A 22,413-nucleotide genomic window follows, 5' to 3' on the forward strand; every position below is an offset into this window, starting at 1 on the left:
AGTAGCCTGTGGGAGAGAGGTACACTTACCCTGGTATATCCAGACGGCGATGTCGCTCAGCACCTGCCGGTACTCGGACAGGTCGAAGATGCGCAGACACTGCTGGTTCTGTCGAGGGGTGTTGGCTGTCTGGTAGATTGTGTCGCCGCTGTATTGGCGTAGGTTGTTCAGTAGTCTGCGAGAGAAATGGGAATTATTATTTAACGTTAGCTTCCACCAGCGGCTTCACTCGGCAAACGATAGATAGATCAAGAGATTAGAGCGTACAAAATACATATACAAACACTTTAGATTGAAAATGTGACAATAGATGAATTTAAATTTTCAGATTTTAAGCTTCCATCCGCGGTTTCACCTGCTTCATGTGGAACTACTTAATAAATACTTAATACTTACCGAAAGTGGGCTATATAAGACTCAATTATTATTTTCATTCCAATCAATCGTTCCCGAGATATGAACGTGAATGATCAGGAGAAAGACAAAACTAAAGATGTGATGGTGTTCACAAGTCTCTATGCAACATTCTTAAACATTTGACATTTTGACATCAAATAGCGTATCAAAACTTACCTCAACATATTAGCCAGCCACAGAGCATTATACTCGACACTCTCCCTCGTTTCTTCAAGGTCTTCTTAACTGCAGTTCTGACGGCTTTCATGAGCTGATGCATCTTAGGCTCGTCGTCCACGTGGTCCATGTGTCGCAGCATCATGAACAGTATGTACGCGGGCAGCCGGGGAGCAGCGTCACTGCCGTTTTAGGCTTTAAGTCTGTGAGGGTAAGGATGAAATTGCAATGACTAAGTTGCTGTGTCATTTTAAATACTGCTAAATCATAACCACTGGGGTTATAAAGGACCATGAAGCTACACCTACTATTGCGCAACGGTTGCGCAAATTGCGCTAAACTTTGCTCAAACTGCGCTAAAATTTGCGCAAATTGCTCTAAGTTTTAGGCAGTTTTTCGTAGATACAAGTACGACAAGCTCTTTCTTTGCTAGCATAAGACTTTCTTAACCGATTTCAAAATGGGAGGTTCTATGTTTGAGACTTATATATTGCCCAGAAAAGTACTGCTGCGATTTAGACACTTGGGCTTTTAAAATCTTTCGCATATGAAGCCACTATTGGCCAGTATATGTGACGGCTTTCATGAGCTGATGCATCTTAGGCTCGTCGTCCACGTGGTCCATGTGTCGCAGCATCATGAACAGTATGTACGCGGGCAGCCCGGGAGAGCAGCGTCACTGCCGTTTTGGGCTTTAAGTCTGTGGGCGTAAGGGTGAAATTGCGTTGAGCAAGGTTACGTTGAAAAGGAAACATCATAAAGTGTAATAAGCCATTGCGCAAAAGATGCGCAAACTGCGCTAAAGTGGCGCAAACTGCGCTAAAATTTGCACAAATTGCGCAACAATTTTAGGCAGTTTTTCTGAGATCATAAATATGACAGACATCATTGTTGTAGGACTAATGAAGACTATCTTAACCGACTTAACAAATGGGAGGGTCTGTGTTTAAGTCGAAAATTGTCTCAAAAACTACTGCTGCAATTTAGACAGATAGGCTTCTAAAACGTTTCGCTTATAAAGCCACTAATAGCCAGTGTATGTGACGGCTTTCATGAGCTGATGCATCTTAGGCTCGTCGTCCACGTGGTCCATGTGTCGCAGCATCATGAACAGTATGTACGCGGGCAGCCCGGGAGCAGCGTCACTGCCGTTTTGGGCTTTAAGTCTGGGGGTAAGGATGAAATTGCGTTGAGAAAGAGTTATATACTGTGTCATTGTAGCTGGGACCTTTAGATACTGCTAAAACATAACCACTGGGGTTATAAAGGACCATCAAGCTACACCTGCCATTGCGCAATAGTTGCGAAAACTGCGCAAAATGTGAAAGTTGCTCTAAACGTTTGACAGTATTTCATAGGCCGCACTATTTACTGTATTATTTAGCATATTGCGCAAACTACGCCCTTATCTTTGCGCAAACTGCGCGCTTATTTTGCGCAAACTATGCGCTTAATTGCGCAAAATATGTGCTAATCTTTGCGCATCTCACCATTACTAATTTATATCTATTTCTCATACACTTACCAGATATAAGTTTCTTGATAATGACAGCCTCGTCCTGTATCTTGTACTCGAACATGCCGAGGTACTCGCGCTCCTTCTTACGTGTTACCGGCGCCATCTCTAGCGTCATCAACGCGTTTGTCTTTGCGCAACTACACGCTTAGCTTTGCGCAAACTACCCGGTTGTTGGCGCAAACTATGTGCTAATCTTTGCTCAAACTATGAGCTTATCTTTGCGCAAACTACGCGCTTGTTGGCGCAAACTAATCTTTGCGCAAAATATGTGCTAATTTTGCGCAAATTATACAGTGATCTTTGAGCAAACACAGGACAACACAGGACTCTCACCAACATTTTAGCTATTTTCTCATGCACTTACCAGATATAAGTTTCTTTATAATGACGGCTTCGTCCTGTATCTTGTACTCGAACATGCCGAGGTACTCGCGCTCCTTCTTACGTGTCACCGGCGCCATCTCTAGCGTCATCGACGCGTTCGGTGGCGCCACTGGATCTGGGGAAAGGAAATGTACTCAGATGAACATATAAGAAGGAAAAACACTGCGAACATATGTAAATTCGAAAATGCAAAAATATGTAAAATATAGCCTATTTCTATTGTAAGCTAGCTTCCTATCGCGATTTTATCCATGTTCCCAAGGAACTGCTTCCCGCAGGAAATAAAATAGACTATGTGTTATATTCTATACATTGTATGTATATACATTACTGCCACGTTTCATCGAAATTTACCCAGTAGGAACATGCAACAAACGTGTCCACATTAAAGACATACATCTTTACAAACTTTCGCTTTTATAACTTGGATTTTTCTTTAAAACCTTTACTAATATTATGCTGAAGTTTTTGATCGCGCTAATCTCAGGAACTACTAGACAGATTTGAAACAGATCATCAACAGACATTTCAGTGTCATATGAAGGGTTTAGTGTACTTTTTATCTGAAGCTCGAAGTAACAGCATTTCCCGCTCGGGATGCTAATAAAATCACTGGCAGAAGCTAGTAAAATACATAATCTAGCACAAAACACAAATAATGTACTCACCAGTATTATCAAGTATATCGTTGACGTCTTCAATGCCGACTTCTTTAAGCTTGTTCACTAACAATCGAATCTGATTCTTGTAACGGCGACAGCTTTCTGATAACTTGTCTACACGTTCCTGTTATGCATAATAACACAAATATAAGTTCAGTGAAAACAAGTAAAATATAAAATGGTTTACACTCATAGGAAAAAACAAACTCAAAACGTTAATTCAAATAAGGCTGATAAATCTTCGAACGTCAAAACAAAAGACAGCCCCCAAAACGCCCGCCCTTCACCACTTCCTATGTGTTTTGCTGGGAAGAAGAAGTGGAACAAACTCCCCAGCAACCCATGTCTGTCTATTAGGTTGGAAGAACCAGAATTAATATGGAAACAAATCAAATAAAAATTTTATTACAGCCAACGAGGACTTGCTAATTGATTACAATAAAGTTCAAAATAAAAATACTTTATCTGTATTTTTTGTTTCGGTTGGATATCATTGATTAGAAATACTTAACGATCTTTATTTCGGTGGTTATAAAATTGAATTTTAATGACTAATAAAAAGTAATTAATTTGTCTTTTAAATAACCTGATATAATGAACAAATATTTTTATTTTCTCCCACAAACAAATAACATTTTTATATAATAACAGGCCCCGTGTCCTTTTCACATCTTCCACAGCCTTTAATGCATTTTATATTAAACAGTAAATATAAATGTTGTCATAAAAACATACCTGTAACGCCAAACTTTCAGCTGCCAATCGAATGATTTCATTCTGCGCGAATTCTTGAGTCTTATTCTTGGGTTCAGCGCTCAAATCAGCACTTAGCAACCTACAACAAGACATTTTGTTCAGTGTTGTGTAGTAAAAATATGTTTAAAGTCAATTACCAGGTTTTGAAAGTCAACAGTAGATAGCCCGTTTGTTTTATTCTATGTGATGGTGAAAAGTGAAAATGATTATACATAGTATTTTTCTTATGTGATATATTAGTTAAGATTATATATTAATTACTAATAATAATTCAATAAGTCAAGATTTTATTCTGTTAATTAAGGATTTGGTAAAATTAAAAATTATGTTTTTTATATAATTTCAATATACATAGTTGCAATATTTAATTATGAAATTATTATTATGCTTAAAATAAATTCTTGACCTTATTAAAACATATAATGCTAAATGCAAAATATATTGCTATTGCTTATCTTTTGTGACATTATGTTCTGACTTTTGCTTCCGAGCACAAAATAACAATACACTACAGCGGTAAAGATTTTTTCTTTCTCTAACCAACCAACCAAGTAGTAGGTTATCTAACCAACCCGGGTTGCCCGGGTAACTGGGTTGAGGAGGTCAGATAGGCAGTCGCTCCTTGTAAAGCGCTGGTACTCAGCTACCTCGGTTAGACTGTATGCCGATCCCAACAAAGTTGGAAAAGGCTCGGAGGATGATGGTAAAGAAAATTCGTTAATTATTAAAAAATAAATATGAAGCTGGTAATTTTAACCTACATCGTCCCACTAGGCAAATATATTCTCTATTTTAATAAAGTATTTCATACAGAATTAAATTGATTGAGATGAAATCTGGTATTATCTCAGTCTTTTATGTATTTTAATACATATATTTTGGTTGAATTTTTTAAGGTTCTAATAGAACAATAACACAGATGTGCAGTGCCAATTTGATTAGTCATATTTAAGTTATTATTTACATCGTGTCAACAAACAATTCAGCTTAAATCGCATGTAGAACTCTTATCAAATAACTTTGCCGCTCGAAACTCAGCTATTTCATGCTTTGCACATGCGCAATCATGTTTTGTTTACACATTTTGACTGTTTCGCAGTCAGTATCAGTTACGTGGCGGCAAAACTATTTGACAAGAAGGTTGAGACAATTTTTTAACACATTACAAAAACTAACACACGAAAAGCTTACATAAAAAATGAGGATGAAATAACAAAAATGGATGAAGACAGAAATGCAAAAAAAACTGAAAATGATAATCAAAATACATTTAATTAAACACAAAACATAAATATACTCTTTGAAACTTAAACAAATATAATTTTCAATACTGTTAAAGTTAATTCTAATAATACTTTAGTACAAGTGCATGTCACAAAGTTTGCTGAACAATTTTTCGTGCAATTTCTTCTGAATTCCATGTGGATTTTCGTGTAATCTTCCACGCTGAAATATGTGATGATATTTGCTCATGTTATATTTACACAATTTATATATCGGTGTGTCATACCTAATCGCATTAAATCCTATCACATATACTCTATGATATTCTTTGGCGAATTGTAAAAAATAACCAAATCCATTCAGTGGTTTAACCACAGGAGTCATTTTTCGTTTTTATAATTTACAACATCATGTGTAAAGCAGAGATAAAGTTAGGAGTATCGAATGTTTTGATCAGTTGACACCTAATTCTCGAACATTTTTATTCTATTTACTTTGTTTGGAAAAACGTGTTTTTATTTTACGTATTTTTTCTTTGGGCTTATCGACATATATTAACCAGTATATTAACATATTTAATTAATTTATTGTGATTAGGAACGAACCACTTTGTATGTAGGGGTTTCCTTAAAAATATTAGGTACATATACTTTTAATGTATGATGGGTGAGAAGCAGTGCTGTCACGAACAAATGTTTTTATCCAGAAAATCCCAAACCTATGATGATGACTATATGGATGATGGAAAATGATGAATATTTACAGAGAGTTGCATAAAAATTGTATTAAAAATAATATTGATTTTGGTGAAAGAGTTTACCTTTATAAAATGTCAGCATGTTGACTAGCAGAGAACATTCAAAATTATATAAATTAAATTGATAATCCAATTTTATGCAACCCCTTACGTTACTAATGAAAATATGACTTATTATATAGAAAAGCACTCTACTCACTTCTGATACTTCTCATTCTCTTCTCTTAGTTTCTCTATCTCTGTTTTTGACTTCGATATGTGTTCGGAATAGAATTTCTTCTCTGCCAATAACTCTTCTTGTAATTGCCTGCAATTTAATAGTTAATTTAAAATTCTTACTTACGCTAGAAATGTTAAAGTTTGTAAGGATATATGTTTGTTTCTATTTCATGCTAAAACTTCTGAACAGATTTTAATGAAACTTGTAGTAATGATGAATGATAGGCAGCTTATATCTTCGTAAGAATTACATACTCAGTTTCACAATGTCATGTATTTTGTAGTTGTAGAAAATGACATGTAATGCAGAAATTGTTACAAAGAATAAAATACGCATAGCTGCACAAGATTATTAAGCGTATCTTTAAGTCAACATGCATTTCGGTTTCTCATAACTAGGTCTCGAATTTCGCCAAACCCGGACAAACATTAAAAACTCGAACATTTGGCGTAAATCGCATTTTTCCCCGAACGAGTACGATTTATTTAAACAAAATAATACCTAATTTGTAATCCATTTACTATTTATTAACAAATACTTAAATTCAATGAGGTGCTTCCTTATGAAAAGTGTCCGGGTTTTCCCTGACACTTCTTGAAACCCGCCCGGACGGCCCCGGACGGCCTCCAACGAGGACAAATCCGGGGAAACCCGGACGGATGGCAGCCCTACTCATAACTGATAACAAGATAAACCCCAATATAAAATAAAGAATTTCTATGGAAACTCGCTACGTTTGGACATCTTTGTTACTCGTTACAGCTACATAGAAACCAGAAAGTCTGACAACCAGTCTTGGCAAGGGGTATCGTGTTACCCAGATAACAGGGTTAAGGAAATCAAACAGGCAATCTTGTAAAGGCAGTAGCTCTATATGACACACACACACTGGTACTCCGCTGCATCTTTAAGACGACCTTAATAGGAAAAGGCTAGGCAAATGATTACATACCTGTTAATACCCTTCTGAGCTTCATAAGCTGTAGCTAATTCTCCATCTTCATTTATGATATCGACATCTGACCCGTAGTTTGATGTTGCAAGCGACTTTAGATTTACCGTCTGTGGACATAACGTTCATAATAGAATGAGGGTGTTTTGAGGATTTTTCTTGTGGTAGTAGGTGATTGAAATTAAAAGAATTGTTTAGTTTTGGCAAACTTAATGGCGAATCGCAATAGGCATGAAGAATGAAAAACAAAGTAATTTTTCGGTCTTTTAGATAACGTTAAAAGACACGATTTTTCTTTTCTATCAGACAGATAAATATATAACAACGAAGGTTACATATAAGATTATATATTGAGTTACATTATTAGGTAAGTTTAACTCTATCTTCACGCCTATTAAATTGGTGCATGCTTATCCGCCATTAAGTTTGACGCTCACATGTTGTATTTTGTAATTTTGAGCAATAAACAAAAGAGCTAAATAGTATATTAGGATTAATGCGTCGGAGGTGCATTTTAAATCTACTAGGTACACAATTCTAAGGAGGTACCTACATAAGAATTAGTTACATGGGAAAAGGGGTGATCTAACCTTATTGGTTTATATTTAAAGTTAACACAATTATATTCTTAATTTTATATTATGCGTGAAGCATAGTGATACTAACTACTTACAAAACATATTAAAAAAACACAATAAGTACCATGCAAAACAGCAACGGAGAGCATGGAAAAATAAAAATAATTGTCATATCAAAATAAAACAAAGCAAAAATATTTTCTTGAAACTTGTAACTTAAACTCGACAGTTTTTTTGTAATGAATAATAGCCTAAAAAATATATATTTAAAAACTGTCGCTAACGTGTATTTAACAAATATAACATTTCTTTGAATTAAAATTTTACAACCACAGATATTTTTGCCAAATAAAACGTCTTTTGTTTGCTAGGTAAAAATATTTAAAAGGGTCAACTAAAATACAGCAAAAGCAGTGGATTTTAATAACATCGACCACTACATTTTATTTCTATTACTCACAACGTTTTTGAGAGCTTGGAACCATGGTTTCTGCGTTGCAATGAAAAATGTATTGATTTTAGTAACTATTTTAATATTTTCAAAATAATTTGAATCTATATTTTTCTGAGTTATTTATGTATTGTTTAAAAACTGTGGCAAATTCTTATTTACAGCTCAGTAGTTGAATCAGCTCGTAAATATCATTATTATTATAGAGGGAACTACTACTTCCAGCACCAGGATAAAACGTAGGCTATCACAGTCTCTAAGATACCACATATTTCCATACCAAACATGTAGTTATTTCCCTGAGAAATCGTAAAAATTAATATTCAATTTCCCATGTATGATATTAGAAGCATACAAAATTGATTCTATGCGTGTGTTAGTCACCTAACTCCTCCTAAACGGCTATACTTATTTATTTCTGTTTGTCCATATAGAGGTAATTATGTATTTTAATCAGTTCCTAGATTGTTGATAAAAATTAAAGACATAGTTGAACTCATTTTCCGGCGGTAGTAAGTTTGCCGTGCAACATATAAACATGTTTTTATTTTCATAATGTAATATTTAAAACATGAATAATATGTTGTAAGATAAATAAATGCACTACTCAACATGTTATATTATGAATATTGAAAATCAATAACAATACCTGTTTTGACAGTAATAGTAGCAACTCCTATGTACTGGTTCATCCATGTGTAACTGTTTTGATATTTTCACACCAGTTAGAGGAATCGCCATTTTTTAAAACATTCATAAGTTTAGTAAATCTTCGAATAAAAATGATTTTAACTCTTATTTACGTAGCTTTTCGATTAATGGGAGTTATTCACTAAGTCACATTTTGTGTGTTTTTAATTCGTATATTTTCAATAAATAATGATAAATTAATTTCTAAACATTGCACTTTTAGGTTATCCTTTCTGCACGATACAATTTCGAAAAATTATTTACAATTTGTAGATATCTCAAATTAAAAATAATAGTATACTTGTACACTTATATACTTTAATACATAAATATTATAAACGGTATGTTTGGTATTTCCGTCACTGAAAAAGAATGTCTCATTTCTGAGCAAAACAAATAAAGAATGACATACTAAAATATTTAGATTTAATACAAGTCTCGTTATGTGGTTTTGCTTGTTCATTTTATTCGAACATACAATTAGAAATGTTAATGCAAGTTATTTGAATAAATCTATTTGTTTTCGCGTTTAAATGCCTAAAACAAATTATATAAAATTCGATTTGAAGATAACATAAACCTTGTCGGATATGATACATGACTGTTTATTTCGTCAATGTATCAGGAATCATCAAAACCCCTCCCTCTGTGGGTTAGCAGCGGTGAGGGAGTGTCAGACTGTTACTGACTGAAAACCGTCGAGTACCGTCGTAGGCCTTTTATGTACGACGGCCGCGGTAGCTCTTTCGAACAATCCTGCAGCCCCGGAATAAAATACACCTATTTATTTAAATTAAAATAGAATTTTGGTTTTAAATAAAAGTTTCATACACACAGACAGTCCTACATTTTCATACATTATAATATTTTCTGTGACATACGCAAACAGTACAGATAACTATTATCTAAAAACACATCATAGATAAACTAGCGTGACAGTTAGGACATTACTTTTAGATAAAACGCCAATCTGACGTCAGTGTGTACATATCCTTAAAGTAGTTTATTTCGTAATACACTGCAGTTTTTAAAAGCCTAACAATGCTTAGTCTAGTATAATGTTGGTATTTCCAATTTAATAATTCCTTACTTATAAATGCCAAAGTCTGTTTATTAGCTTTACGCTAAAACGGCTTAACTCTTTACGATGATATTTTGGTTAGAAGATACCCTGGAGACGGAGATAGAATCATTTTATGTCCGGATGCTGGAAGTAGTTTCTACGCGGACTAAAGCTACAAGTATATATTAAATTATTAAATGAAATAGAGGAATAAAAATTCTTTCCTCGTGTAGTGTCCACACTATCCTGGCTATATTTTATTTATGTAGGGAAGTAGTTCTCCCGGAACGCAGGAAACAGTAACTTGTAAATAAATCCTACTAACATTATAGATGGATTTTGAGGAAACTTGGCAGTAATAAAACTTACATATTAGAATCACATATAGGCTCCTTTTATCCATGAACTGAAGACACTTTTCATAAGACGCGAATGATACCGCGGGAATAGCTAGTAATAAATAAATACATACCTGGTTAGTTAATACACTCTTTAGTTGTATGCATTCATCCCGCCTCCTGTCCAGTTCTTTCTGCATTATATTCATTTGTTCTGGAAAAATAAGGAATGGTATAAATTCCAGAGTCCGTCTCTCTTACTGTCCCTAAGTATCTCTCTACACTTCTATCCCTCTCACCCCTATACCTCAATAACTATCTTGTGTACAATCTCATTTTTTCTCCTCCCTCTATGCCTCTTTATCCCCTATCTCTCTTCGTTCCTTTTGCATATATTCCTCCCTCTATCTCTCTGCCTCCGACCTCGTCTTCTCCCCTCCATCTTTCTATTCCCTCTCTATCATTCACTTAGTCTGATTTTCAGTCCATTCATTGTGGAGCTTAAATATTTCAAAATATAGCGGCATAAATGGCACAAGTATTATTAAATTATTTTTCATTGGTTACCAATAGATACCTTTCAAAACAAGCGAATTGTGACTTTCTCTAAGTCTATAAGGAAACGGCTAGGCGGATAATAGTAGTGACATACCTATGACTTCCTTGGAGACCAGCACGGTGTCTCCGGCAGCTCTCAGCCTGTCTAAATGTTCTCGAAGTTTCTTGTTCTCTATTTCTAGTTCCTCGAGTTTGTAGCGGTCTATGTTGGGGTTCGTTGGCGCTGAGGAGTGGCGGTCTGGGGATTAAGAGTGGTGATTAATATTTTATTTACTAACTATTGTATCTTCTTAATATAAAATATCGTGGTGGCCTGGTGGTTAAAGAACCAACCTCTCAAGCATGAGGGTGGGTTCGATTTCACATCAGGCATGTACCAAAGTAACATTTCTAAGTTTGCATGCATTTTCTAAGTATATTTTAGACACCATTGTCTGATTAAAGGTAAACCTGGACTAAATCTAATATCTGAACCAACCCGCATTGAGCAAGCATGTTGACGCCTGCATTTCAACCTACCCCAACGTCAAATGTTTTCAATAGATTTTCAACCTTATCAAGACAGTGGAAAGTTGATACTTTACCGGCTCATTTTTCGACTTTAGTCTTGGGCTTTAGAAATTAAAAACTATATTTAATAACTTACTCATAATCCTCTCCTCAAGATCGGTGGCTCGCTTGGTGGTGCGCGACAGTTCGCTCTGTAACGCCGATATTCTGTTACGCATACGAAGCACCAGTCCTGCGTCCGCTGACTGTAGGGAAGAATATAAAGGTATTTATATTAAGGATAGATATACGGATAGCAAGATGGATATATACTTTATTAAGTACACCAATTTTACGATTTGTGGTATGGTCAACGAGGTCAATTAGAAACAGATTTAATAGTGTGACATAAAAAACTGTCGCTCCATGTGGTTTTCTCAACTATTTTACGTGTATATGTTAATCCCTATCAAAGTGCTCTTAGAAGGGCTGTAGCTCTACTAATTTTATTTTACAACTTCTCAATTTTTTAAATCCCGAAATACAACGATTTCACGAAAAGCGATTATTTAACAGAAATGTAGTAAATAAACCACTGAACTTCGTCCCATACATAAAGTTGGCTTACTTTGTTGCTTTTGTGCCCTTCTATTAACGTCCAGATATACATCAAACTACAAGTAACCCTGGTATTGTTAAATTAATATAGTAAAACTGTACCGGTTGTGTTGGTCCATTGTGCGTGCCGGCGGACCAGTTGACAGCTTCGAGCGCGGGCCGAGAGCTCTCCACTGACCTGACTGATCCGTAGCCATAGTCCTGTGGGGATAAGTAAAATAATTACGTATATTCATATATCACACAATTAGGAAGCTATAGAAATACTATAGTAAGCTTCGAACGTCTCACTCGCTTCTTGAGAAAACTTAAAGAAGAAGCTTAATGTTCTTTTGATGTATCGTATCTCATTAACGTTATGTACTGGAAAGATTGTATGTATGTAATACAAACTTTGAAAAAGCAAGGGTTTAGATGAAACTTGGCAGTAATACAGCTTACATGTCAGATTAACGTTAACATTCAGGCTACTTTTTCTATGTGAAGAAAGTTGTTAGGAAAATCCGTGTGCAGAAGCTGGTTGATATATATTTTGGATTTTATAGTCTCGATATTTTGTATTATTGTGATAACACACTTTTAAGAGTAAATATACAATGTGTCCCGGGATAAGTGACCGCCCGAAATTTTTGAATATTTGTACAAAATTAAGGATAATTTCATTTATATTTTGAAAAAATCATTAAAAAATTTTATTGTCAGGCCTGTTAATAACAGGCTTTGCTCTTTTTCAAATTTCAACTGACTGTATTTTTGCATTTGTTTGAAATAGCAGCAAACATTGTTGTGAGCTATTGTAGGAAATATCATGTAGTTTATTAATAAATTAAAAGAAAGTGATATTAAGGGGCATTTATTGGACTTATTTTGAAAAACTGAAAAAGGCGTTATTTTCTTTGAATTTTATTTTCTTTTTTTCTAATAAATGTTTTATTACATTTTGTTATGTTTGATAATTTTAATTGATAAACTATGATGTCGGCTAGTCAATAAAGAAAAAAGAATTTAAAAAGATGTAAAACTTAGGAAATATCTTAAAAACTGCAGCACGTCACAGTATTTACTAAAAATCATTAAAAACCAAAGGCGGTAAGTCCCAAATATAAAGGAAATTATCCTTAATTTTGTACAAATATTCAAAAATTTCGGGCGGTCACTTATCCCGGGACACATTGTATATGTTTGTATACTTACGTCTTCAACAGTAGTTTCTTGCTGAGAATTATTGCTCGCGTCTGACAGCGATCTTCTGTGTTCTTTGGGCGCTGGTTTACTGTAAATATAAGAACAAATAAGACATGATTTTCTTATTTCATATTTATTTTTAAATTTTGGTTGTTTCTCTCCTGCAGTCGACGCATCTCTGCAAATTGCATTGCCCCAAGATGTCTCCCTCTCACTTACTCTCGTTTTATTCCTCTTTCTACCTGTCTTTCCCTATCTCTTCCTATCTATCTCTCACTCAAACTCTCTCTTTCTCTCCAACACATCCTCTCTCTCCCACACTTACTCGTTATGGAATAATAGGCTCTAAAGCTAGTACTCACCTCTGCAAAGAGTCGATCCTCTCCTGCAGCTCATACTGCGCGGACAATAACTTCTGTCGACTCTGTCGCTCTGCTTCTAACTCTGCATTCAACGCCTTCTTCTCTTGTTCGTGCTGTTTGTCGCGTTCTGTGGGAGAAAAGACCATTTAAATAAATATTTTAGAAAAATATAACCTAACTAGCTGTTTGTGTCTCTGCGGTAATAGGGGAACTACTTCTCGCAGTCGGATAAGCAATTGCATTGAAATTGGTTTAGAAGTTTAGGCTTGATAGTGAGACGAATAGATTTATTTATGTCTGTGTTTTACCACGAGACGCGGATAAAACCGCGGTATAAGTATGTGTTTGTATTTAATTATTTAGAGGTAAATGTAAGTACTCAAAACAAATTGATTACTTTGTTTATCAATTTGCGATATGCGATTTTAACTCCTCAAGGCACCAAAAATATTTCTTGAAATTGTTATTTATTAAGCTTTCAAAAGTGTCAAAACTTGTAATAATATTTAAAGTACCTTTCCAAAGTTGAGCGCGACTTTTGAACTCCTGAGACCACTCCACTAACGTCGGTTCATAAGATTTAACTGTTATATCACTTTTATTTATAACTTCTGTTTCCACTAACATTTTGAAATGGCACTCTATTTCCTGGTCAGTAAGGTATAAATTAATCTGTCTTCAGACTCGGAGGTTTTTATATTCAATGCATCGTTTGTGTATTTTCCCAACTTTGTTGGGGTCGGCTACCAGCTTAACGGGTTGAGTACCAGTGCGCCATATAAAATGACTACAGTGAGTGTCTATCTGACCACTTAAATTTGGTTACTGGGTAACAAACCACTTTTTCATAAGTTAGCTATTAGTCTTTCCAGCTTATTATTGTTTTAAATGATGAAGAAAACACTTTTGAAACGAACAGATTTTGGTGAATCTTTTCTTTTATTGGTAAAATTATTTTGTTTTGTTTACGAATAAAAACTGTTTCCGGTATACTTAATCACACTGTATGTATTTGATTTATCACCAAACACTTTTGACAGCTTAATCAATGAATGAACAACCGTTTAACCTTCTTAGATTTTCACAAGTATTTCCCAATAATACTTATTAATAGCCACTTTCACGATAAACAATAACTTCGTCACATTTTGAAGAATGCACTTTTCTTAGCGAGTGAGCTGCAGGTTTAATCACCTAACAAGTCCTAGTGTCAGAGTTTTCAAATCCGCCTGACGGCCTCTGACGTGGAATTGTAACAACGACTGCTACTGAGTAGCATTCGGGGACGCCGGCTTTACGTGTCAAAGTTAACTTTTTATTTATTTGTATGAAAAATGTCGTCCATTTTTCCGCCAACTTGGCGATATAAAAAATCGATTTTGTGACTCAAACAAAATACATGAAAGTTAATTAATTCTGCTCTTATCAAATATTAGATAATGTTATCAAATATATAATGTTGGTATTATCTTTGTCGATAATGCGTGTTTTATCAGGATATTGTTAACATATATTTTTTGGTTTATTCGAAATGTTAATTTGTATGTACTTTTAAATATACAAGTAATGCAAACTTGCATTGGACTGATTTGTTTTATCAATACTAATATACCTATACATATAAAAATATGTAAGTACAGTTTTGTGTTTGTTTTAACGATAATTTGTTAAGGCTCATAAATCAGTATGATTTATTACGTAGGTACCACTTTAATAAAAATACTTTGATTGGATTCAAGACTTTCTTAGTTTCTCGTTTAGTAGGTAATGGTAAAATAATTTTAAAAGCTATGCAAGACGAAAATTTAAATTGAGGGACACTGGTAGATAAAGCCGAGGGACAAGGCTAGTTAATAAAAAGATAATAGTTAAGGATTTCTGTCTTATAAAATACATTGTGATAAAAGCGTGCGAATTCTACTAAGTATTGCACTTCCTATTGCAAAATTTAAATAAAAACAGTGTTTTGCTTAGTAAATTCTAACAACATATAGATGAGAGTTTTAATGTTAAAATAATATTTTTGATAAATGTTGCAAATCGCCCCAAACACGTATTATATGATTGATGTTTCATACTTTTATTGCATAATTAAGCTACATGTAAAACCGCGAATCATCATTAGTTTTATAAAAACAATAAAGATAATTCCTACTTAAAAAATAAAGACATGCTAATTATGACGCATAATTGGTACAAGGATAACATCAATACTAAAACATAAAACACATGAACATTACAAGTGTTTGTTTGATTGAACGATCTAATGTCAGGAAATACTGGACCTGGATTTCACTTTTAATGTTAGACAGCTTATTTACCGAACCAGGCTATACACTATACTTTTTATCCGAGTAAGCAGAGAGGTTCCCACGAGTAAGTGGCTAAATTGATACTCAAATAATATCTTCAGGACGCAAGAGAAACCTGAGAACTACTGCTACTATGTCAAAAATGCTATCAGCTTATATCTTATTGTATGGATGTTAAAGGCCATTGAACTCACCTTCAATTGCCAACTCAAAATGCTCTTTGTTACTCTTCAACTCGTTAGCTAATTTCTCACTCTCCTCTTCCCACGAAGCTCTATTCAACTCATACTGCTCTTCTATCAACTTCTTCTCGTGTTTCAACTGCTTGTTACTCTCTCTCTCTCTCTAACTCCTCTTGGAGAGTAGAGATCTGGTTGTTCTTGTCGAAGAGATCCGTTCTGAGAGTTTTGGCTTCTATTTCTACGAGTTTCAGGATTTCTAGTTTGGCTCTGAGGAAGAAGAAAAATTGGTTATAGTAGATATAATGGGTAAGCTTGTATGTATTTTCTAAGTATATCTTAGACACCAATGACTGTGTTTCGGATGGCACGTTAAACTGTAGGTCCCGGCTGTCATTGAACATCCTTGGCAGTCGTTACGGGTAGTCAGAAGCCAGTAATTCTGACACCAGTCTTATCAAGAGGTATTGGGTTGCCCGGTAACTGGGTTGAGGGTCAGATAGGGCAGTCACTTCTTGTAAAGCACTGGTACTCAGCTACATCCGGTTAGACTGGAAGCCGACCCCAACATAGTAGAAAGAAGACTAGGTACTTATTTTTGTCTCTCAACTTCTGTTTTAATGCTAATAATCCTGCTTATTGTGCAATAACTTACTTTAAGTCGACAATCTGAGCTAACAGAGGCTCAATACTCTTATTTTTCTCGAGCGCGTCGCCCAACTTCTGTTGTAGACTGATGATCTTATTCTCAAGTCCTTTGTTGAGAGACTTGACGTGGTCGATGCTGCGAGCTTCGATGCGGAGGCGCTTGTATTGGCGACGGGCGAGGAAGCGGCGGATCTGAGGGAGAAAATTTGTAATTAGTATTTTATTTAGCTGTTACTCCCAGCATAAGGATAAAAGTAGCCTATACTTAATTCTTATGTATGTATAAGTTATATTATTGACAAAATAATCAAAATCTATACAGTGGCTTTGCGCATTTATATCAACTTTTGTGCTTATATAATGTAAATATGGGGGCATGGCAGTGCTCCAGCCAAGTATCGAGTATAGCCATACTATGATTTTCTCGAAGCCAAGTACAAAACGATTGGTACCGTCACCAAATATTGAGTTGAAACACTTTTACAATAGAAAGATTGCATGGACATACTTGGCAGTTTTACTTGGTGGGATAAAATAAACCCGGGCGAATCCGCAGGTAAATGGTTTGAAGAACGTTTAAACATTGTTGTCTTGTGTATTGTTAATGCTAGTATATAATAATTATTAGTATACTTACAGAAGCCTGTGCAATGACGATCTGTCGTCGTATCTTCTGCGCACGTTTGCGAGCGAGGTAGCCGCGAGCGTACCTCTGTATTGTGATGACCTGGTAAACAAACAACATAAATAACATATTATTTACAATTTAAACAAATAACATGCAAATTGAGAACCTCCTCATTTTGGGAAATCGTTGAAAACCCATATAGAAAAATATTAAAATAATACGAGGTGCTATACTTTCAAGAAACATTTATAATTTCAGAAGTTTCAAAATACGTAGCTAGCAGATCTTGCAGGATTTTAACCCAAAAGCCAGGCGATGTAACCTCCTATCCTACCTCCTAACCTACCATCGTAAAGCCGTCTAGCAAACCTAACTATGTATTTATGTATGTATTTTGCCTAACTTACTAATTAGTTTATATCTTATCGTGTCACCTATAAACACTTTACAAGAGTAACCCTAGAAAAAAATTCTATAACCCCGAGCATGTGCTTGTAACCCAATGGCCAGACGCCGTAACCTCTGGTACTTGAGCCTAGCTTACTTACCTATGTATTTACTTTGCATTTTGCCTTGAATTACGTTTATTAGTCTATTGGCTTATCTTGTCACCTATTGCCACTTTGCAAGAGTTAACATGTGTAACCCTAGAAAAAGTGACTATAATTACAAATATTCAAGTAAAACTTACCGCTTTGACCTTCCTGCGGTCTCTATAGAGGTTCCTCGCCATGTAACCTCTAGCATGTGCTTGTAACCCAATGGCCAGGCGCCGTAACCTCTGGTACTTGAGTCTAGCGAGCCATCCTCGAACGTTCCGCTGTATTTTAATAGCTGCTCTTCTACGACGGATCTCTTGGGCGCGTCTGTGTTCAAAAAGTTGTATTAAATACATTGTAAAAGAAGCTATGTAAAAACGATGGAATGTGAATACATATAAAATCAAAAAATCAAAATCAAAATTTACAAAAGACAGCCCCAAAACGCCCAAACGTATGTGTTTTGCTGGGAAGAAGAAGTGGCGCAACAAACTCCCCAGCAACACATGTCTGTCTGTAAGGTTAGAAGAACCTTATAAAATATCTTATATGTATGATAACTTATAAAATATTTAAAGAACTACTTTTTATCATAATCTTATTCAACTTCTTCAAATTAAAGGGTTGCTTTCCGTATTCGGATAAAATATAGTCTATGTCGCCCAGGAAAGTGTACCTTCGCAATAGTGAAATATTTTATCCAATCCGTTCAGTAGTTACGAAGCTTATACAATGCAAACAGAAGAATAATCAAAACTTGATTCAGTTTTATATTTTGTATAGCTAGCCGTTTTCCCGCGGTTTCACCCGCGTCCCGTAGGAACCACCGCCAATAGCTTGTACCCTACTGGTAGACCATATGATGCGGGAAGAGTGTAGCTTTTAGCTCTGTACCCTTTTTTCCGACGTCAAAATCATCAATGACCCTCCCGCTGTGGGTTAGCAGCGGTGAGGGAGTGTCAGACTTTACTGACTAAAACCGTCGTGTTCCGTCATAGGCCTTTTATGTACCAGGGCCGCGGTATCTCTTTCGAACAACCCGCAGCCCCGGCAGGCCTTGGCCCTGCTGGGCCCCGCTGAGCTCTGTACCCTCACGCAGTAGTCGCGCTGTATGTCAGCACGGATCCTCTGTAAGTAGCCACCTTACTCACCTCCTCGCCAAGTAGCCCCTCGCCCGCGCCTGCAGCCCCGGATGGCGGCCACTAGCCGCAGATACTTGCGTCTTGCTATGAAGCGTCGCACGCAGCTCTGTACCCTCACGCAGTAGTCGCGCTGTATGTCAGCACGGATCTTTTCTAGGTACGCCACCTTTGAAAAGTAAATAATATTATATTATTATCTTCCTCCGAGCCTTTTTCCCAACTATCTTGGGGTCGGCTTCCAGTCTAACCGGATGCAGCTGATTACCAGTGTTTTACAAGTAGCGACTGCCTATCTGACCTCCTCAACCCAGTTACCCGGGCAACCCAATACCCCTTGGTTAGGCTGTTTACGACTGCCAAGGATGTTCAATGACAGGCGGGACCTACAGTGCAACTCGCCCTCCGAAACACAGTCATTAGTTTTTAACGACGTCAGAAATCATCAATGACCCCACCCGCTGTGAGTAAGCAGCGGTGAGGGAGTGTCAGACTCTTACTGACTAAAACCGTCGTGTTCCTTCGTAGACCTTTTATATACCAGGGCCGCGGTAACTCTTTCGAACAATCCCGCAGCCCCGGCAGGCCTTGGCCCTTGTGGCCCCGCTGGGGTAATTGCCTGACCTGTGGGTGGAATATTGCTATATGCTACATACCTGTCCAGCTCTGAAGAATATCTTGGTGGCTCCGAACTGGTACTTGTCGGGGTCTCTGACGTGTCGCGCGAGGATGCGCCCACATGTCGCCTTGATGTTGCCGCGGTCTATCTCCTTGTGGAGGCAGAGGAGACGGTATCTACAGGGGAAAAGTTATGGCTTTTTCTTATTTTGTGAAAAATATTCATATTATTTATTTGCATTCCACAATGTATAGAGTAGGTAAATAATTATGAGGTGTGGTTTATTAAAACGAGTTTATGTAAATCCTCGATTTTTTCCAAAATTTCAAAGTGTATTTTTTTGTAAAATTCATCTCAACTGATGACATTATTGAACTCCAGTTTCAGTAGTGATTTTTCAAATAAAATAAAATGACATACTTAACAATTTTAAAAATATATAATGATTTTTTTAATGCATACCTATTGAAGAAATCTTGATACAGCCACCTAGACGGGAAGCCAGCGGCTGATATTCTGATCGTCTCCAACACTCCACAGGCTCTGTAAATAAATAATTATACTACATATAACTGCGCAAGTAGTTTTCATTTAACGCAATTTTGCGCAACTTAGCGCTAAATATAAAGTTTTACAGATTTTTTGAGTTCACATATAAAAATAGATCACATATAATAACTGTAGGTCCCGGCATTGAACATCCTTGGCAGTCGTTACGGGTAATCAGAAGCCAATAAATCTGACACCAGGGTTGCTCGGGTAACTGGGTTGAGAAGGTCAGATAGGCAGTCGTTCCTTGTAAAGCACTGGTTCTCAGCTGAATCTGGTTAGACTGGAAGCCGACCCCAACATAGTTAGAAAAAGGCTCCGATGATGATGATGATAATTGCGCAAGCGGTTTTCAAAAGTTTACATATAATCAGCGCCGTCAGCGACTGACGGAATTGTGAGCCGACTGTCTGTTTCTTAGAGAAACAGTCTATAACCTTCTACAATGTTGTAGAACGCACCTGAGCTGGTTGACGGCCCTGGCGCTGTCGAAGCTGAAGGGCTCCTTGGTGTCGTTAGGCTTGATGCAGCGCACGTAGTGCGGCGTGGTGGCCGACAGCGTCGACATCAGCGCCGACAGCGACTGACGGAATTGTGAGCCGACTGTCTGTTTCTGGCCTGAGGTTCGGCGGGCGGTTGCTGTGGAAGAAAAAGGTTGTTTTAACTTCCAAAATGCGAAATAGAGAACCCTAAAATTAAGGCACAGCGGCGCGGAATGGCCAATCACAAGGTTAAGTAACGCTTGACGAGGACCGTCCGTGGATAGGTTATATAATCATCTAATACGGATGGATAAAATTGTTACGTCTTTACTTTACAGCTTGATCTTTGGCAGTCGTTACGGGTAGTTAAGAGCCAGAAAGTCTAACAACCAGTCTTATACGGTTACCCCGGTAACAGGGTTAGATGAGCAGATAGTCAGTCACTCTATGTAAAACACTGGTACTCAGCTCCATCTGGGTAAAATGGAAACCGACTCTCACATAGATGGGAAATAGCTAGGTGGATGAGTATGTACTGTTAATACATCAAATTATATTAATAACTTACAGTCAAGCTAGTGAGCGGCACAGAAGGCGTAGTCCTCCGCTTACTCGGCGGGGTAACGTATTTGAGGAGGAACTCAACTCCCCGCGTTCTCCGTAAACATGGTATGTATGAGTCGACAACTCGTTGCAGACTTCTTTCAACTTAGTAACTTTAGAACCCGGTTTTTCGTACTTACACTAAAAGCTCGCGAATCCCTCTATCCCTAAGTGAAAACTGCATAAAACTCATTCAGTAGTTTTAGAGCCACGGTTGTCTCATACTCAAACCTTACCCTTGTTAATCCATCTATCTCTTAGTGGAAGCCGCGTGTAATTCTGTACAATAGTTTTGAATTTATCATATTAAAAATAACTTACAGTCAAGCTAGTGAGCGGCACAGAAGGCGTAGTCCTCCGTTTAGACGGCGGAGGAAGAGTATTTGAGGAGGAACTCAACTCCCCGCGTTCTCCGTAAACATGGTATGTATGAGTCGACAACTCGTTGCAGACTTGATGCATTCCAGTTGTTCCTCTGAGACTGTATCTCTGTTCTTTTCTAGGAAACCGCCCGATTGGTACTCTACGTTATCGGCGAAGTGTTTTATGATGAATGCTGGAAAGATATAAAAATAATTACTTTAAGTAGCACATAATTATTGAAGCCTATTCTAGCTAGTAATAGCCACCTTATTATCCAAACTAATATTATAAATGCGAAAGTAACTCTGTCTGTCTGTCTTTCTTCACGCCTAACCTACTGAACCGATTTGTGTGAAATTTGGTACAGACATAGTTTGAAACTTGAGAAAGGACACAGGATAGTTTTATTACAAAAAAATAAAATTATTCCGGACATATAGCGCCATCTATTGGTCAAATCAAAAATCTGCTGGTAGTCACTATTCCACGCGAACGAAGTTGCGGGCAAAAGCTAGTAATTTCTATATCAAAGGACGAAAGTAACTGTAAAGCATATGACATTTTTCCATACCAATACCAATATTGTGACGTGTATTTTTTATAACGGATAAACTCAAAAACTACTAGACCGATTTTAAAAATTCTTTCACCACTAGAGAGCTACATTATCGGCGAGTAACATGGGATATACTTTATCCCGGTCCGGGCAACAGTTCTCACGAAACGAGGGTGAAACCGCGTGAGATCGACTTGTAAATTTAAAATTACATAGTCTGCAAGTAAAATATCTTTATGCTTCATACTTTTACAATAACAATACTACAAAAAGTAATCTATACTAATATTATAAAGCTGAAGAGTTTGTTTGTTCAAAATCAAAAATCAAAATCAAAATTCGTTTATTCAAACTTGGCTGCAAGACAGCACTTTTTGAACGTCAGGAATTAACAAAATTATGTTATTAATGTTTGTT

The 22,413-nt window shown here is 36.5% G+C and overlaps 1 protein-coding gene across 1 annotated transcript in view; it reads right to left on the bottom strand.

The window, feature by feature from the left end:
- LOC135118874 (unconventional myosin-Va-like) overlaps positions 1-22,413 on the bottom strand; it is a 37,398-nt gene that overhangs the window by 10,284 nt on the left and 4,701 nt on the right. Inside the window, 26 exon segments of the mRNA XM_064041941.1 lie at positions 30-175; positions 574-619; positions 622-741; positions 1,704-1,739; positions 2,457-2,591; positions 3,145-3,262; positions 3,874-3,973; positions 6,075-6,182; positions 7,048-7,157; positions 10,302-10,381; positions 10,820-10,963; positions 11,372-11,480; positions 11,935-12,033; positions 13,027-13,105; positions 13,380-13,506; positions 15,886-16,034; positions 16,036-16,140; positions 16,526-16,710; positions 17,156-17,245; positions 17,838-18,012; positions 18,837-18,876; positions 18,879-18,993; positions 19,481-19,619; positions 19,906-19,986; positions 20,454-20,631; positions 21,475-21,633. Of these exon segments, the coding sequence (XP_063898011.1) occupies positions 30-175; positions 574-619; positions 622-741; positions 1,704-1,739; positions 2,457-2,591; positions 3,145-3,262; positions 3,874-3,973; positions 6,075-6,182; positions 7,048-7,157; positions 10,302-10,381; positions 10,820-10,963; positions 11,372-11,480; positions 11,935-12,033; positions 13,027-13,105; positions 13,380-13,506; positions 15,886-16,034; positions 16,036-16,140; positions 16,526-16,710; positions 17,156-17,245; positions 17,838-18,012; positions 18,837-18,876; positions 18,879-18,993; positions 19,481-19,619; positions 19,906-19,986; positions 20,454-20,631; positions 21,475-21,633 (2,973 nt within the window).

This window comes from Helicoverpa armigera, chromosome 27 (genome assembly GCF_030705265.1).
Source record: "Helicoverpa armigera isolate CAAS_96S chromosome 27, ASM3070526v1, whole genome shotgun sequence".
Taxonomy (NCBI): domain Eukaryota; kingdom Metazoa; phylum Arthropoda; class Insecta; order Lepidoptera; family Noctuidae; genus Helicoverpa; species Helicoverpa armigera.